This window comes from Pan troglodytes, chromosome 19 (assembly GCF_028858775.2).
Source record: "Pan troglodytes isolate AG18354 chromosome 19, NHGRI_mPanTro3-v2.0_pri, whole genome shotgun sequence".
NCBI classification, from domain to species: Eukaryota; Metazoa; Chordata; class Mammalia; order Primates; family Hominidae; genus Pan; species Pan troglodytes.
This window is the reverse complement of record NC_072417.2, coordinates 25,284,100-25,301,831: the sequence shown is the minus strand read 5'-3', so window position 1 is coordinate 25,301,831 and position 17,732 is coordinate 25,284,100. Positions and strand designations below refer to the sequence as shown.

Here is a 17,732-nt window from a genome sequence, read left to right as displayed (position 1 = left end):
GCAAGGAAGAGGCTATGCATGTGGAAGCAGTGCCCTGGGCCAAACCACAGGACAGAAAATTGGAACAGAATTACATAAATCAAGGTCAGAAATTTCCTGCCCAACCCATGGGGTGGAGTTTTCTCCCTTCCTATCCACCCTAGCGAATATAAAGCCCGACTTGATGTCAGTAACTGGAAGGAGCAGCTGTTAGAACTCTGATTTCAGCTCTCAGCATCCACCATGCATCTCAAGATAGTCCTGGCGTTCCTGGCACTGTCCCTCATTACCATCTTTGCCCTGGCCTATGTTTTGCTGACCAGCCCAGGTGGTTCCAGCCAGCCTCCCCACTGCCCCTCTGTATCCCATAGGGCCCAGCCCTGGCCACACCCTGGCCAGAGCCAGCTGTTTGCAGACCTGAGCCGAGAGGAGCTGACAGCTGTGATGCGCTTTCTGACCCAGCGGCTGGGGCCAGGGCTGGTGGACGCAGCCCAGGCTCAGCCCTCGGACAACTGCGTCTTCTCAGTGGAGCTGCAGCTGCCCCCCAAGGCTGCAGCCCTGGCCCACCTGGACAGGGGGAGCCCCCCACCTGCCCGGGAGGCACTGGCCATCGTCCTCTTTGGTGGACAACCCCAGCCCAATGTGAGTGAGCTGGTGGTGGGGCCGCTGCCTCACCCCTCCTACATGCGGGATGTGACTGTGGAGCGTCACGGCGGGCCCCTGCCCTATCACCGTCGCCCGGTGCTGAGAGCTGAGTTTACACAGATGTGGAGGCATCTGAAAGAGGTGGAGCTACCCAAGGCACCCATCTTCCTGTCGTCCACCTTCAACTACAATGGCTCTACCCTGGCAGCTGTGCATGCCACCCCTCGGGGCTTGCGCTCAGGGGACCGAGCTACCTGGATGGCCCTCTACCATAACATCTCAGGGGTTGGTCTTTTCCTTCACCCCGTGGGGCTGGAGCTACTACTGGACCACAGGGCCCTGGACCCTGCCCACTGGACTGTCCAGCAGGTCTTCTACCTTGGGCACTACTATGCAGACTTGGGCCAGTTGGAACGGGAGTTTAAGTCTGGCCGGTTGGAAGTGGTTAGAGTCCCTCTACCTCCACCAAATGGAGCTTCATCCCTGAGGTCTCGGAACTCTCCAGGTCCTCTTCCCCCTCTTCAGTTCTCGCCCCAGGGTTCCCAGTACAGTGTGCAAGGAAACCTGGTGGTATCCTCCCTCTGGTCATTTACCTTTGGCCATGGGGTGTTCAGCGGCCTGAGGATTTTTGATGTTCGGTTCCAGGGTGAGCGAATAGCCTATGAAGTCAGTGTCCAGGAGTGTGTATCTATCTATGGTGCCGATTCACCCAAGACGATGCTGACTCGCTATTTGGATAGCAGCTTTGGACTCGGCCGTAACAGCCGAGGCTTGGTGCGGGGAGTGGACTGCCCCTATCAAGCCACGATGGTGGACATCCATATATTAGTGGGTAAAGGGGCAGTCCAGCTGCTTCCAGGGGCTGTGTGTGTATTTGAGGAAGCCCAGGGACTGCCCCTTCGAAGGCACCACAATTACCTTCAAAATCATTTCTATGGTGGTTTGGCCAGCTCAGCCCTTGTGGTCAGGTCTGTGTCATCTGTGGGCAACTATGACTACGTTTGGGACTTTGTGTTGTACCCAAATGGGGCACTTGAAGGGCGGGTCCATGCCACGGGTTATATTAACACAGCTTTCCTGAAAGGGGGAGAGGAGGGTCTCCTCTTTGGGAACCGTGTGGGGGAAAGAGTGCTGGGAACGGTGCACACACATGCCTTCCACTTCAAGCTGGACCTGGATGTGGCAGGTGAGTGCTGAGGGGATGAGGATGGAGACTTGGAGGCAGGGTCAGGTGGGGTGGAGGGAAGGGAAGGGAATCTCCCAGGTCAAGCTGAAATAACAAGTGGCAAGAGCGGGGTGTTCCAACACCACAGCTCTAGTGGCAACAGGGCAGGGACTGTTTGAGCATATTCAGTGCAGTGAGTCTGGTACTGGGCTACTGGGTATCTGGTAAAAGGTGAAAAGAGTTCCCCCGCCCAGCCCCTCTGACTTGCTATGATTGTGAAACTAGTTTAAATGTAATGGCTGGGCATGATTGCCTTAGCCTCAAGTGACACTGGGTGGGTGAACTGGCCCAATGGGGCTGGAGTTGGAGCACTTTGCTTCTTCCTAATTCTGAGAGTCAGTGGGGGTGGGGAGGGCAGGATCCTGAGCCGAGGTCGGAAGAAGTCTGTCCAGAGTCTTCAGGGTGGGGGTCGACCTGGGGCTTAGGAAGGAGAGGGTAGCAAAGCTGGGGTTGCTCCCCAGGATAGGGCCACTCCTCGTCGGGAGGGTCATCCCATTCCTGTCATCACAGTTGACTCATGGCAGGCACACAGCTTGCTGCAAGTATGGAAAGAGATTTCTCAAGCACAAAGGGCTCAAAGCACACAGAGGACTTGCTGTTCCTGACAGACGTTGTCAAGGACAGAAAGGAACTTACAGACTCACAGACTTTTAGATCCACAAAGAAAATTAGAAACTCACCAGACCCTCTCCATTTTAAGGGAAACTAAGGAGGGTGGCGGGAGATGGGACAGGAAATGACTGCCCAAGTATAATGCAACATAAACTAGTATTTCTTGTGAAATGTTTTCTTATCCTCAAGTCTAAAGACATGGCACGTGCGTGCCTGCGTGTGTCTCTGTGCATGCACTTGTGTTCGCAGTGGTGTGGAGGGTAGGAAGGACTAATAGCATGATTGAAATGATCATATTAACTAGATTATTCTTTGACATACTTGGATTTTGACTTGTCTTCTGATTGGAAGTTTTTCTTCAGCATCTTTGGCATTAAAGAGGCTTGTTTTGGGAAGTAACATTTATTGGACCCCTAGCGTGTGCAGCATGGGCTGCTGCTGTGGGCCAGAGAGGCTGTGTCAGGCACCAGCAAACAGGATGGCTGCAGAGGCACCAGCTTCAGTGCAGTGCCTCCCGTGCCAGGTGCCTTCATATAGGTCTTGTTGAACTAACAGTCCAGACCTGCAGAAAGTGTATGACCAAATGCTGAGTTAGGCAGTGCAGGTTATGGATGCTGTAGAATTCCAAGGAACTCACAGACAAAGGTATGAATGTGCTAGCTTCTGAAAAACACTGACAGTACTTCCCACCTTGCTGAGATCAAAAGTGAAGTCTCAGAGCTGGGAGGAGTATGCAGGGGACCATGGGAAGGGATTGGGTTTTCTTTTTTTGAGGCAGTGTCTCACTGTCACCCAGGCTGGAGTGCAGCGGTGCAATCACAGGTTACTGCAGCCCTGACCTCCTGGGCTCAAGCAATCCTCCTCCCTCAGCCTCCTTAGTAGCTGGGATGACAGGCATACACTACGACACCCAGCTTTTTTTTTTTTTTTTTTTTTTTTGAAGACAGTCTCACTCTTTTGCCCAGGCTGGAGCGCGGTGGTGCAATCTCAGTTCACCGCAACCTCCACCTCCCAGGTTCAAGCGATTCTTGTGTCTCGGCCTCCAGAGTAGCACACCACCACACCTGGCTAATTTTTTAAAATTATTTATTTATTTAAGTAGAGATGGGGTTTCACCATGTTGGCCAGGCTCATCTTGAACTCCTGGTCTCAAGTGATCCACTTGCCTCGGCTTCCCAAAGTGCTGTGAGCTACCATGCCCGGCCTTTTTTTTTTTTTTTTTTTAAGAGGCAGTGTTTCATTCTATTACCCCAGCTGGTCTCCAGCACCTGGGCTCAGGGGATCTGCATCACCCTGCCACCAGCCTCCTGAGTTGCAAGCTGCCACACCCAGCTCAGGAGTCAGTTTTTCAGCTAGCTTCTCCAAGACAAATATCATTATCCCTTTCATAGTTAAAAGAATGGCACTAGTCAGCTGCATGTGCTTTTCTGTTTATTGGGCACAGCCATAGAACAGCTTTAATTATGCCCAGTGTAGGGATTCAGAAAGTGAATCAGAGAAGCAAATTGATCCAGGGACTGTTTGGTAGTCCAGTGCTAATAGAACTTTCTGCAGTGATAGAAATATTCTGTATTTGAGCTGTGGCTCTAAACAATAGTCACTAGCCATGTATGGCAACTGGGCACTTCAAGTGTGGCTAGTGTGACAGAGGAACTGAATATATATATATATTTTAGACAGGGTCTTGCTCTGTTGCCCAGGCTAGAGTGCAGTGGTGTGACCTCAGCTCACTGCAGCCACGACCTGCTGGGCTCAAGCAATCCTCCTATCCCAGCTTCCCAAGTAACTGGGACCACAGGCATGTACCACCATGCCTGGCTGATTTTTTTATTGTTTGTAGAGTCAGGGTTTCACCACGTTGCACAGGCTGGTCTCAAACTCCTGGGCTCACATGATCCACCCGCCTCAGCCTCCCAAAGTGCTGGGATTGCAGGTGTGAGCCACCTCAGCTGGCCCTAAGTTTTAATTTTCATAGCCACGTGTGGCTAGTGGTTACCCTATCGGATAGGGCAAGTTGGAAGAAGATAGGAGCTTGCACTTGCCCAGACCTCCTGGCTCCCAGCACAGTGTGCTCTGATGCTCTCTCTGCCTTTTGTCACCAGTGCAGTGAACATCATGGGGAAGACAGGGACCTGGCCCAGAGACCTTACCTGGTGTGGAACTCATCTCCTTTCCCTCCCCCTGGCAGGGCTGAAAAACTGGGTGGTAGCTGAAGACGTGGTGTTTAAACCTGTGGCCGCCCCCTGGAACCCGGAGCACTGGCTACAGCGCCCACAGCTGACTCGGCAGGTCCTGGGAAAGGAGGACCTGACAGCTTTTTCCTTGGGAAGCCCCCTACCCCGCTACCTCTACCTGGCTAGCAACCAGACTAATGCATGGGGTCACCAGCGCGGGTACCGAATCCAGATCCACAGCCCCCTTGGCATACACATACCCCTGGAGAGTGACATGGAGAGGGCCCTCAGCTGGGGGAGGTGAGGAGGGCCCTGGCCTGGGTGGAAGGAAAGGACAGCCCCTCCCCTGCCCCAGTCCTTGGAGACAAACTCCCTTCCCACGGCTACCATTCATCCCTGTACCTCCCCTCAAACCCAAGTTAGAGACACGGTGGGAAATGGTCTCACACAGAATCGGATCTAAGGGACTCCTGGGCCAGTAAAGGCACTTGACATTTCCCAAAACCACCTTCTTATGATTCCTGGCCAGATACCAGCTTGTGGTGACCCAGAGAAAGGAGGAGGAGTCACAGAGCAGTAGCATCTATCACCAGAATGACATCTGGACACCCACAGTTACCTTTGCTGACTTCATCAACAATGAAACCCTCTTAGGAGAGGTTGGTTGCCCTAGGGACATAGGAAAGGGACACCTGTGGGCATGGCATCTTGGCTGCCCAGCCTCTGGCCAAAGGTTAGAGGGAATGGCTGATTTCCAGTTCGCAGATTCAGAGGCCATGGAGTTTTCTGATGACCAACACAGGTCATCCCTCCTGGGGTGAGATTAGCTCTGGGACACTGGCTCCCCCCTCTCCCCACACAGCTGCTTACATGGATTGCTCCACGTGTTGTATGGGCATGAGGCTGGGGAGAGTGGAAGCCAGGCTGAGACTGGAGGCTGGGATTGTGGCTGAAGGGTGGTTCTTTGGGTCATGCTTCCATAGTCCTCCAGCTCCTCCTTCTTCCTGCAGGATCTGGTGGCTTGGGTCACAGCCAGCTTCCTGCACATTCCCCATGCCGAGGACATCCCAAACACAGTGACTCTGGGGAACAGAGTTGGCTTCTTGCTCCGACCCTATAACTTCTTTGATGAGGACCCCTCCATCTTCTCCCCTGGCAGTGTCTACTTTGAGAAGGGCCAGGATGCTGGGCTCTGCAGCATCAATCCTGTGGCCTGCCTCCCCGACCTGGCAGCCTGTGTCCCGGACTTACCCCCTTTCTCTTACCAAGGCTTCTAGTCCTGAGGGTGTGGCGGGCGGCGTGGTTAGGCACATGTACTTTTCCCTGTTTCTACGTTCTGTTCTCCGTGTTTTTATCACACCTGCTCCCCAGATTCCCACCCCCTCAATGTTCCTCTCACACGAAACCCCCATCAGTCCCTTTGGTTAATTCTTACTTCCTGTTCATCTCTAAAGTGTTAAATTATAAAAATGATTTTTAAATATTCAAAGAAAAATACCACAAATCCTACTACTCAGAAATAGGTGGTGTTCACATTACATCAGCCATCTCTTTATGCATGTGCATTCAAAAGGAAGAGTAGATAGAATTTTGTAAAACAGATGTTATATGTAATTTATAATAAAAAGTATTAGAGGAATTTTACTTGAATTTATTGTTTGACCTGTTAAGTATCTAGAGTCCCCTGGAGAATACTAAGGAGTCTGGCCAGGGAAATTAGCGCTGGGGGCCAGAGGGCAAGGGGGATAGACCTGGCCAAGGAATGTCATTTGGAAAGCTAAAGGGGCAGGGGGTGGGGGTCTTTGGAAGGAAAACGATAGTTTGAAGTTACAGGAAAACATCTGGCCCCGACTAAGTGGGGGACTGGGGAAGAAGCTGGGCTGAGGTCAGGAGAGGCTGCTCTGCGCAGATCCTGCTCCTTCCCAGTGCTGCATTATCTTGAAATTTTCCTTCCCCTTCCCCCTAGCCCCAGCTCTCCCCAACTCCAACCCTGACCCAGAAAGTAGAGTGATTTGGAGGCTGGAAGACAAAACCATGTAAGGTCTGTGGAAATCACAGCTGTTCAGACCCGCCTCCAACCCCGGCCACCCCGCCCCCTTGCCCTAGCCTTCCTGTGTCCTTCCCACCCTTAGTCCCAGGCATCTGACTATCGGGAACCTCAGCCAGAGTCCGGGAGCCCCCCACCCCGTCCAGGAGCCAACAGAGCCCCCGTCTTGCTGGCGTGAGAATACATTGCTCTCCTTTGGTTGAATCCGCTGTCCCTCTTCATGGGAAAATGAACCAGAAGACAATCCTCGTGCTCCTCATTCTGGCCGTCATCACCATCTTTGCCTTGGTTTGTGTCCTGCTGGTGGGCAGGGGTGGAGATGGGGGTGAACCCAGCCAGCTTCCCCATTGCCCCTCTGTATCTCCCAGTGCCCAGCCTTGGACACACCCTGGCCAGAGCCAGCTGTTTGCAGACCTGAGCCGAGAGGAGCTGACGGCTGTGATGCGCTTTCTGACCCAGCAGCTGGGGCCAGGGCTGGTGGATGCAGCCCAGGCCCGGCCCTCGGACAACTGTGTCTTCTCAGTGGAGTTGCAGCTGCCTCCCAAGGCTGCAGCCCTGGCTCACTTGGACAGGGGGAGCCCCCCACCTGCCCGGGAGGCACTGGCCATCGTCTTCTTTGGCAGGCAACCCCAGCCCAACGTGAGTGAGCTGGTGGTGGGGCCACTGCCTCACCCCTCCTACATGCAGGACGTGACTGTGGAGCGTCATGGAGGCCCCCTGCCCTATCACCGACGCCCTGTGCTGTTCCAAGAGTACCTGGACATAGACCAGATGATCTTCGACAGAGAGCTGCCCCAGGCTTCTGGGCTTCTCCACCACTGTTGCTTCTACCAGCGCCGGGGACGGAACCTGGTGACAATGACGACGGCTCCCCGTGGTCTGCAATCAGGGGACCGGGCCACCTGGTTTGGCCTCTACTACAACATCTCGGGCGCTGGGTTCTTCCCGCACCACGTGGGCTTGGAGCTGCTAGTGAACCACAAGGCCCTGGACCCTGCCCGCTGGACTATCCAGAAGGTGTTCTATCAAGGCCGCTACTACGACAGCCTGGCCCAGCTGGAGGCCCAGTTTGAGGCCGGCCTGGTGAATGTGGTGCTGATCCCAGACAATGGCACAGGTGGGTCCTGGTCCCTGAAGTCCCCTGTGCCCCCGGGTCCAGCTCCCCCTCTGCAGTTCTATCCCCAAGGCCCCCGCTTCAGTGTCCAGGGAAGTCGAGTGGCCTCCTCACTGTGGACTTTCTCCTTTGGCCTCGGAGCATTCAGTGGCCCAAGGATCTTTGACGTTCGCTTCCAAGGAGAAAGACTAGTTTATGAGATAAGCCTCCAAGAGGCCTTGGCCATCTATGGTGGAAATTCCCCAGCAGCAATGACGACCCGCTATGTGGATGGAGGCTTTGGCATGGGCAAGTACACCACGCCCCTGACCCGTGGGGTGGACTGCCCCTACTTGGCCACCTACGTGGACTGGCACTTCCTTTTGGAGTCCCAGGCCCCCAAGACAATACGTGATGCCTTTTGTGTGTTTGAACAGAACCAGGGCCTTCCCCTGCGGCGACACCACTCAGATCTCTACTCGCACTACTTTGGGGGTCTTGCGGAAACGGTGCTGGTCGTCAGATCTATGTCCACCTTGCTCAACTATGACTATGTGTGGGATACGGTCTTCCACCCCAGTGGGGCTATAGAAATCCGATTCTATGCCACGGGCTACATCAGCTCAGCATTCCTCTTTGGTGCTACTGGGAAGTACGGGAACCAGGTTTCAGAGCACACCCTGGGTACGGTCCACACCCACAGCGCCCACTTCAAGGTGGATCTGGATGTAGCAGGTAAGACATTTTGGTGGGGAGAAGGCTTCTGGAAGAAGGACTGAAAAGTTGTTTCCATTTGCTTTGGGTTTTATGTAGATTATCCCAGAAAGGAAGATGTGGATTTTTGTACTTCCCCTTTTGCTGGATGGGAGAGAGTTGGCTGCTGAGTTTTATTTGGATCTTAGCTCACTGGCTGGGTGCAAAGCTGCAGCCTTCCTCCACGTGACCTCATCCAAAGATCTTGGGAAATGGCCGAGCTCAGGGAGGAGGCAGGATTTGGGCTAACAGTGTCCCCATTGCCCTCTTCTCTCCCTTGTACTTATATGGGCTCTGCTGCTGGGAGCAGCCTTCTGTTTGTCAGCTCAGTTCTGTGTCTGGCCTGTGGTGGTGGTGTGTTGGAGGATCTCTTTGCATTCTACCACGTCCCTGGCATGTGCAGGTCAGTCATTCCAGGTCGTACATTTCCTTTGGAGATGGACCCTCCTCCTCCCTGATTTTCCTTCTTTCTCTGGGCACAATTCACTTAAGTGTGAGGGGTCACATGGATCCCGTGGAGCATTCTGGATAGATCCTGGAGTCAGGTCACAGAGAGAGCCAAGGCTACATGATGGCTTGGAGTCTTCATCTTTGTCTTTTCACTGTCTTTCCCCACATTGAGTCAGTCACCAGGTGTTTTTTTTGGTTTTGTTTTGTTTTGTTTTGTTTTGTTTCTGTTTTGCACCTGCAGTATCTCGGCAGGTCACACTGTCATGCCGTGCAGGTGCCAGCCCTCTCTCTGCTGTTTTTGCTCTTGTTGCTCTCAGAGCCAAGAGCCACTCTGCACCCAGAGGGCCTCCCATCCACACCAGCCTGCCCTTTACTCAGCTCTCACTTTCGTCATCACCTGTGGGATCCTGTCTGCAGAACCCCCTCAAAACTCTTTCCTTCACGGTGCGGCTCCACCCTGCCTTGCTGTGCTCTGCACAGCTACACCCAAATACTCCATGTCCCTGGACACACACTTCACATGTTACAGTCAGGCATCCTCCTGTTTGCTTATGCTTTGTCTCTGCTTAGAATGTCCTTCCATATCATCTCTTCTGGTAATGTCCTTTAAGGCCAGGCTGAAAAGTTGCCCGGAAGGGCCCCCTTTTCCTGCCTGCAACTGTATTCCTGTGATCCGGAAGTTGCCTAGGCCATGTTCCTCTCACAGGACAGGCCAGTCAGTGGTTTGTCTGTCTGTGTGGAAAGCAAGAGGGTAAGGATGATCATTCATCTCTATCCCCAGGGACGAGTACAGTCCTCTCTGCTAATGAATGTTGAAAGAATAAATGAGTGAAATGGAATGAACTCCCTGATGAAATATTTTAATTTATAGGTCAACAGCTTTGGCTAAAGGATTGGAGGTATCCTGGGGAGAGGGAAGAGAAGGAGGGGCACACTCAGTTCTGGGCTGCTCTTTGGCCCCCACTCTGAAGCCAGATGGGGGCAGAGTCCAGAGGGGCCAGGGCAGTTGCCTGACAGGCCCTCCCCCATCCCACCCTGAGCAGGACTGGAGAACTGGGTCTGGGCCGAGGATATGGTCTTTGTCCCCATGGCTGTGCCCTGGAGCCCTGAGCACCAGCTGCAGAGGCTGCAGGTGACCCGGAAGCTGCTAGAGACGGAGGAGCAGGCCGCCTTCCTCGTGGGAAGCGCCACCCCTCGCTACCTGTACCTGGCCAGCAACCACAGCAACAAGTGGGGTCACCCCCGGGGCTACCGCATCCAGATGCTCAGCTTTGCTGGAGAGCCGCTGCCCCAAAACAGCTCCATGGCGAGAGGCTTCAGCTGGGAGAGGTGAGTGGCGGGCAGTCAGAGAGGAGGGGGGCAGTGAGAGTGGGAAAGGAGTGTTGGCGGACACTCAGCTCACACTGTAGGTGAGGGGAGAGCTCTCTCAGGAAGGCTTTTCTTTTCCTTTTTTTTTTTTTTTTTTTGGAGATGGAGTTTTGCTCTGCTGCCCAGGCCGGAGTGCAGTGGCGCAATCTCACTGCATCCTCCGCCTCCCAGTTTCAAGCGATTCTCCTGCCTCAGCCTCCCCAGTAGCTGGGATTACAGGCGCATGCCACCACACACGGCTAATTTTTGTATTTTTAGTAGAGACAGGGTTTCACCATGTTGGCCAGGCTGGTCTCGAACTCCTGACCTCATGATCCACCCTCCTTGGTCTCCCAAAGTGCTGTGATTACAGGCATGAGCCACAACGCCTGGCCAAAGGTTTTTCTAGTTATCCAAAGAAACCATGATGGGCACATTTTCCCCTTGGAGGCTAAAGCCCAGGAGTGAGAACTCTCTTCTGTTTTGGATGGGAGAGGGGTTGTACTGTTAAATGGCTGGGGATAAACAGGAGGACTTGACCCCCCTTAGGGTGACGTCGGGGATTCTGTAGCGCCGAGTCAGTTGTGTGACTGCAATTGGGGCAGCTGAGCTCTGAGCACTCAGCTCCCTTTCATCATAATCAGGCAGCAGGATGGGGTCAATGGCCATGGAGGCCTGACCAGTGCCTCCCTAGGTACCAGCTGGCTGTGACCCAGCGGAAGGAGGAGGAGCCCAGTAGCAGCAGCGTTTTCAATCAGAATGACCCTTGGGCCCCCACTGTGGATTTCAGTGACTTCATCAACAATGAGACCATTGCTGGAAAGGTCAGCTGGCCGGGGTAGAGGGTAGAGGATGAGCCTTGCTTTCTCTTGGGAGGGTCCCTGAAAACCATCTGCACTTCTCAGGGGTGGTGCTGATTCCTGCCTTCTGCACTTCAGTATATCTGATCATTATCCTTTGAGGGAACCTTCCTGAGCTGGGTGTCCATATGCAGACACTGAGTGAGGCCCTGGGCCTGTCCTTGAGATCTTAGAGCCCTCTTAGTTCCAGTTTCATGGACTGAGTCCTTTCCAGGCTCCAGGACTCAGGAGGGATGGAAGTTACCAGGGAAAATGACATCTCCTGTATCTGAAGCTTCTCCCATTCCTGACTTGATGAATTTCACAATGTTGGCCTGGTTCTGCTTCCCAAGCGCTGGTTCTTTTTCCTCCACCCTTCTTTCCTCAGTTGTGAGGAACTCTTGGAGAGTTAGGGGAAGAGGAGCTGAAGTAGCCTGTGGGTGTCACCCTCTGGGGGTAGATAGGCAATGGGCGATATGATGGGAAATGTCAGAGATGGAGGCTGCAAGCCAGGGACAGGGAAGCAGGTGTTCCTAATATGAAATGGACTACTTATGCTTTGACTTCTATCCAGTAGGAAAAAATGTTTAAAGACTCATGATCCTTGGGCTGGTGAGCTGAATCCCTACCAGGGCATGTCCTCAGCAAAGCCAGACCTCGTGATCCTCTTTCTTCTCCCCTGCTAGGACTTGGTGGCCTGGGTGACAGCTGGTTTTCTGCATATCCCACATGCAGAGGACATTCCTAACACGGTGACTGTGGGGAACGGCGTGGGCTTCTTCCTCCGACCCTACAACTTCTTTGACGAAGACCCCTCCTTCTACTCTGCCGACTCCATCTACTTCCGAGGGGACCAGGATGCTGGGGCCTGCGAGGTCAACCCCCTGGCTTGCCTGCCCCAGGCTGCTGCCTGTGCCCCCGACCTCCCTGCCTTCTCCCACGGGGGCTTCTCTCACAACTAGGCGGTCCTGGGATGGGGCATGTGGCCAAGGGCTCCAGGGCCAGGGTGTGAGGGATGGGGAGCAGCTGGGCACTGGGCCGGCAGCCTGGTTCCCTCTTTCCTGTGCCAGGACTCTCTTTCTTCCACTACCCTCCCTCGCATCCCCCTCTGAGCCAGGAGCCTCCTGACCCTGTGATGCCTGACACAGGGGACACTGAGCCTTGTTGATGCCAGCTGTACTGAGTTCTCATCCACAGAGGCCAGGCATGGCCCAGCCTGGAGCCGTGGCCGAGGGCTTCCCTAGATGGTTCCCTTTGTTGCTGTCTGGCTTTCCCGAATCTTTTTAGGCCACCTCCAAGGACTCTAAAAGGGGGCTATTCCCTGGAGACCCCAGGGTAGGGTTGCCAGTCCTGCAAGTCCACAGCTGAGCTGGAAAGGATGCTTCTGCTCACATTCCCCTCATCCAGGTCCCTTCCTTCTCGTCTTCCTCTCTCTCACCTACTTCCTCCTCCTCCTCCTCCTGTTCCTGCCTTCTCTTCTATCCTGCAATTTCTCCCGAATCCTGAGGGGATGTCCCTATGTCCCAGCCCCTGGTACTCCCCCAGCCCTCAGTTTTCAATCAACTTCCGTCTCCTCTCCAGCCCTATGGAAGTCTCAAGGTCACGGGACCCCTAATCAGAGTGGCCAATCCCTGTGTGTCGTTCCCTTGTGTCTGTTGCTTACTGGGAGTAGGAGTTGCTCCTACCCCTGTCCTGGGGCTGGGTGTGTTTCAGGACAGCTGCTTCTGTGCATTTGTGTCTGCCTGCCTCATGCTCTCTACAGAGGAGGATGGTCATCGTGACAGCAGCAGCTCAAGTTAGCATTTCAAGTGATTTGGGGGTGCAATGATAATGAAGAATGGTCATTTTGTACCAGGGCTCTGTATTCTGCAACAGCCTGTTTGGGAGGCTGGAGTGGAAATGAAGGGTGGGCATCAAAGATGAGAAGCCAAAGCCCCTACAACTCCAGCCACCCAGCCAGGAGGAGGGGCTGTCCAATCACATTCAGGCATGCAAATGAGCTGGGCCCTGGGTGAGGTGGGGGTCTGGCCTAGTGGGGAGGGGCCTGGCCTGGGTGGGGCAGGGCCTGGCCTGGTCCAGGCTTGGGCTCCATTCCCATCACTGCTGTCCCTCCTGAGGTCTGGATTGGGGATGGGGACAAAGAAATAGCAAGAGATGAGAAACAACAGAAACTTTTTTCTCTAAAGGACTGGTTAAATCAATTCTGATACAGCCTTACAATACAATAGTATGCAGCTAAAAAATAATTGTATGTCTTTATATACTAATATGTAATAATCTTCAGGTGAAAAAGGCAAGCCACAGAAATGTGTATAGCGCACTTCCCATTTGTGTTTCAGAAAGGAGTAGAATATAAATACATAATTGCTTATGTATGCCTATTCAGAATAAATGGATAACACTGATTACTTTTGGGAGGGGAACCAGTAGGTTGAGGACAGGAGAGGGAAGGGTCTTAACACTTATACCCTTTTGTACATTTTGAATTTTGAACCATGTGACTGTATTACCTATTCAAAATAAACAATAAATGGGCCCAAACAGGAATTGACTTTTTTTTTTTTTACTGACACTTTTTTTTTTGGTGGGGAACAGGTTGGGGGTAGGGTAAAGTGGGTTAAGGAATGGGACCAGGGATGAAATTTTCTCCAGTTCTTGAGATCCAGAGAAGCAGGTGTGGCCTCTAGTAACTCCTTTTGCCTTCTCATGCTTGTACATCTTTGAGGAAATGTTAAACCTCGGTTAATTCCCTGACACACACACACCCCACCCTTTCCCTCTCTCCTGTCTTCTCTCTCTCTCAATGAGGGGCAATGAGAAGCAGTGAGGAGGGGTGACTTCTGCTTGCCAGAAGCCCAGGCCAGGGCAGGAGGTAAAGTGCAGGAAACATTCTGGATGCCACTCAGCTTCTGACCAGAAAAAGACCAGAATATGTTCTGGGAGCTCCAGCATCATGGAAGCTTCTGCTACCTTCTGTTCTGCCCCAAGCCCAAGTTCTGCCGTAGGTCAGTGGAACAATGGATGGGGAGGAATCAATGAGCTGGAGAGAAATTAGGCTCTAAAGAACAGGAAGAAAGCCTTCAGTAAGGAGCAGGGGGCCTTCAATGGCATATTAATTCATAATATGGCCAGGAGTGGAGGCAGGAGTGAAGGAGGACAGGGAGAGATGGAGAGAAGGGCAGACTCAAGACAGAGATGCAGGAGAAAGGGGGATGCTGTGGCCTGCTGGGACACTGATGCAGGCTTCATAATCCCTCTGACCTGAGGACTTGAACTTTCTTTTTTTTTTTAATTTTTAATTTTTGAGATGGAGATTCACTCTTGTCACCCAGGCTGGAGTGCAATGGCATGCTCTCGGCTCACTGCAACCTCCATCTCCCGGGTTCAAGCGATTCTCCTGTCTCAGCCTCCTGAGTAGCTGGGATTACAGGTGCCTGCCACCACGCCCGGCTAATTTTGTATTTTTAGTAGAGACGGGGTTTCACTATGTTGGCCAGGCTGGTCTCGAACTCCTGACCTAAGGTGATCTGCCTGCCTTGGCCTCCCAAAGTGTTGGGATTACAGGTGTGAGCAACTGCACCCGGCCTGAACTTCTCCTTTCAATGCATATCCTCTTGTCCCCACCTCCTCACGGCTCTTTCTTATGGCTACTTGCACCATCATCAGTGCTGGGGGAAGGGGAGCAAAGGAATTCAGATATCCACCCCCGCACCCTCACCATCTTGTTCACTGGAATTTAGTTGCCTTGAAACCCATCTCCAGACCAAAGTGTTTGTATGTGTTGTGTGTGTAATTGTATGTCAATTCTCACAAGCTTTTATATGAAAACGTGACTGGTTGTGTCTGCTTCCTTATATCTCAGCATGGTGATGATGCCACCTGCCCCAGGCCCCAGATGAGGGGAGGCAGAATGGACATCTAGATTGTTAGAACATCAGTTCAGCTCGGGTCAGGAGGGCCGCAAGGTGGACCTCCAGCCCCACACCCCAATCCAATCTCTTCCTTAGACCACAGAAGTTGTCTGGAGTCTTGGCTTCAGACTTGTGGTCAATTGTCTAGGAGTGATTACTGGCTGAGGATGTCAGGTTCTGAAGGAACTGGTGCTGCCAAGGCTCAGATCTTCAGGACTTGGGGCCCAGTGGCCTGAGATAAAGGAGTTGGACAAGGGAATCCCTGAGGCTTGGGTCAGAGGGCATGACTAGGACTTCTCCAGGAATGTGAACATGGCAACCCCCTGTGAGGACATGAGGTGTGCCCATTCGCCTCGCCTCTTTTATTTTTTTTATTTTGAGATGGAATTTCACTCTTGTCGCCCAGGCTGGCGTGCAATGGCATGATCTTGGCTCACTGCAACCTCCACTTCCCGGGTTCAAGTGATTCTCCTGCCTTAGCCTCCTGAGTAGCTGGTATTACAGGCACCTGCCACTACGCCCGGCTAATTTTGTAGTTTTAGTAGAGACGGGGTTTCACCATGTTGGCCAGGTTGGTCTCGAACTCCTGACCTCAAGTGATCTGCCTGCCTTGGCCTCTCAAAGTGCTGGGATTACAGGTGTGAGCCACAGCACCCGGCCCCCAGTGACTTCTTAAACACAAAATCAACAGGAGCTCCTGGCCGCCTACTTTCTGGACCTCTCGGTGGTGTTTGACAACACCAACTGTCCTCCCTTCTTGGAACCCTCTCCCATCTTGACTCTCCCACATTGTCCTCTTTTCATCCATATTTGCTCCTTCTCAGTCTTCTCAGGCTCCTTGACTTCTGCTCCCCCTACCTACTCATGGAGCCCCAAGCTCTTGCCTTTTCTAGGGTTCTGTCCTTGGTCCTCCTTTCTCCTCTCTCCAGAAGTCCTCCGTGGGTGATCTCAGCCTTTCTTTCTTTCTTTTTTTCTTTTCTTTTTTCTTTTTCTTTTTTTCCCCCCTTAAGAAAAGGTCTTGCTCTGTCACCCAGGCTGGAGTGCAGTGGTACCACCATGGCTCACTGCAGCCTCAACCTCCCAGACTGAAGCGATCCTCCCACCTCAGCCTCCCGAGCAGCTGGAATTACAGGCGTGTGCCACCATGCCTGGCTAATTTAAAAAAATTTTTTTGTAGGCCAGGCGCGGTGGCTCATGCCTGTAATTCGAGCACTTTGGGAGGCCGAGGCAGGTGGATCACCTGAGGTCAGGAGTTCAAGACCAGCCTGGCCAACGTGATGAAACCCCGTCTCTACTAAAAACACAAAAAATTAGCTGGGCATGGTGGCGGGTGCCTGTAATCCCAGCTACTCCGGAGGCTGAGGCAGGAGAATCGCTTGAACCTGGGAGGTGGAGGTTGCAGTGAGCCGAGATCACATCACTGCACTCCAGCCTAGGCAACAAGAGTGAAACTTTGTCTCAAAAAAAAATTTTTTTGTAGAGACCATGTCTCGCTCTGTTGCCTGGTCTCAAACTCCTGGGCTCAAGTGATCCTCCCACCTCGGCCTCCCAAAGTGCTGGGATTACAGGTGTAAGCCACCACGCCCAGCCAGCCTTTCTTACTTTAACTGTCAATATTTGTCATTGGCCAAATCTCTTTCTACACATATGTTTTTGGTGTTTTGTTTTGTTTTTGAGACAGGTTCTCACTATATTGCCCAGGCTTGAGTGTAGGGGTGCAATCTTGGCTCACTGCAACCTCCACCCTGTGGGCTCAAGTGATCCTCCCACTTCAGCCTCCCAAGAAGCTGGGACCACAGGCATGCACCACTATACCTGGCTAATTTTTTATATTTTTGGTAGATAGGGTTTTGCCGTGTTGCCCAGGCTGGTCTTGAACTCCTAAGCTCAAGGAATCTGCCCATCTTGGCCTCTCAAAGTGCTAGGATTACAGGTATGAGCCACCACGCCAGCCTATATATATATGTATTTTTTAAGTTATTGTAGAGATGAGGCCTTGCTATGTTGCCCAGAGTGGTCTTGGACTCCTGGGCTCAAGCCATTCTCCTGTCTCTTCCTCACAAATTGCTGGAATTACAGGCATGAGGCACCACACTCAACCAAAATAAATCTTTTCTCTTTCTGTTTTTTCTTTTTTTTAGTGACAAGGTCTTGCTCTGTCACCTAGGCTGAAGTGCAGTGGCACAATCATAGTTTATTGCAGCCTTGAACTCCTGGGCTCAAGCAATCCTCCTGCCTCAGCCTCCCAAGTAGCTAGGATGTGCCTGGCTAATTTTTTTTAAAATTTTTTGTAGAGATCTCTATATTGTCCAAGCTGGTCTTGAACTCCTGGGCTCATGTGATTCTCGACTCTTGGCATCCCAAAATGAAGGGATTACAGGTGTGAGCTGCTGCACCTGGTCAACATTATTTGTCTTTTTTTTTCTTTTGAGACAGAGTCTCGCTCTGTCACCCAGGCTGGAGTGCCGTGGTGTAATCTCAGCTCACTGCAACCTCTGCCTCCCAGGTTCAAGCAATTCTCCTGCCTCAGCCTCCTGAGTAGCTGGGATTACAGGTGCCCACCACCATGCCCAGTTAATTTTTGTATTTTTCATAGAGATGGGGTTTCACCATGTTGGTCAGTCTGTTCTTGAACCTTTGACCTCAAGTGATCTGCC

General features: G+C 52.5%; 2 protein-coding genes across 5 annotated transcripts; both read left to right on the top strand.

Moving 5' to 3' along the window:
* Window positions 1–29: 29 nt before the first annotated feature.
* Window positions 30–6,274, top strand: AOC2 (amine oxidase copper containing 2). 2 transcript variants are annotated; one of them, XM_016931763.4, is made up of 4 exons: window positions 30–1,810; window positions 4,650–4,935; window positions 5,165–5,294; window positions 5,646–6,274. In XM_016931763.4, the coding sequence occupies exons 1-4, from the start codon at window positions 223–225 to the stop codon at window positions 5,910–5,912; spliced, it is 2,271 nt and encodes a 756-aa protein (XP_016787252.3). In that variant the 5' UTR covers window positions 30–222; the 3' UTR covers window positions 5,913–6,274. The 2 variants fall into 2 exon arrangements, with proteins under 2 accessions (XP_016787252.3, XP_016787253.3); XM_016931764.4 differs by having other exon boundaries at window positions 113–1,810; window positions 4,650–4,854.
* Window positions 6,275–6,734: 460 nt separating this feature from the next.
* On the top strand, window positions 6,735–13,705 carry AOC3 (amine oxidase copper containing 3). Of its 3 annotated transcripts, XM_511524.8 has the most exons (4): window positions 6,735–8,510; window positions 10,022–10,307; window positions 11,020–11,149; window positions 11,851–13,705. In XM_511524.8, exons 1-4 carry the CDS (start codon window positions 6,911–6,913, stop codon window positions 12,124–12,126), a joined length of 2,292 nt encoding a protein of 763 aa, XP_511524.5. In that variant the 5' UTR covers window positions 6,735–6,910; the 3' UTR covers window positions 12,127–13,705. The 3 variants fall into 3 exon arrangements, with proteins under 3 accessions (XP_511524.5, XP_009430401.4, XP_016787251.3); XM_009432126.5 differs by lacking the exon at window positions 11,020–11,149; XM_016931762.4 differs by lacking the exons at window positions 11,020–11,149; window positions 11,851–13,705 and adding an exon at window positions 10,875–10,973.
* The last annotated feature ends 4,027 nt before the right edge of the window (window positions 13,706–17,732 follow it).

Coding starts and splice junctions, on each gene's coding strand:
- AOC2 (XM_016931763.4), top strand. CDS start 223: ATGCATCTCAAGATAGTCCTGGCGTTCCTGGCACTGTCCCTCATTACC. Junction 1,811..4,649: donor GCTGGACCTGGATGTGGCAG/GTGAGTGCTGAG, acceptor TCCCCCTGGCAG/GGCTGAAAAACTGGGTGGTA. Junction 4,936..5,164: donor AGGGCCCTCAGCTGGGGGAG/GTGAGGAGGGCC, acceptor ATTCCTGGCCAG/ATACCAGCTTGTGGTGACCC.
- AOC3 (XM_511524.8), top strand. CDS start 6,911: ATGAACCAGAAGACAATCCTCGTGCTCCTCATTCTGGCCGTCATCACC. Junction 8,511..10,021: donor GGTGGATCTGGATGTAGCAG/GTAAGACATTTT, acceptor CACCCTGAGCAG/GACTGGAGAACTGGGTCTGG. Junction 11,150..11,850: donor ATGAGACCATTGCTGGAAAG/GTCAGCTGGCCG, acceptor CTCCCCTGCTAG/GACTTGGTGGCCTGGGTGAC.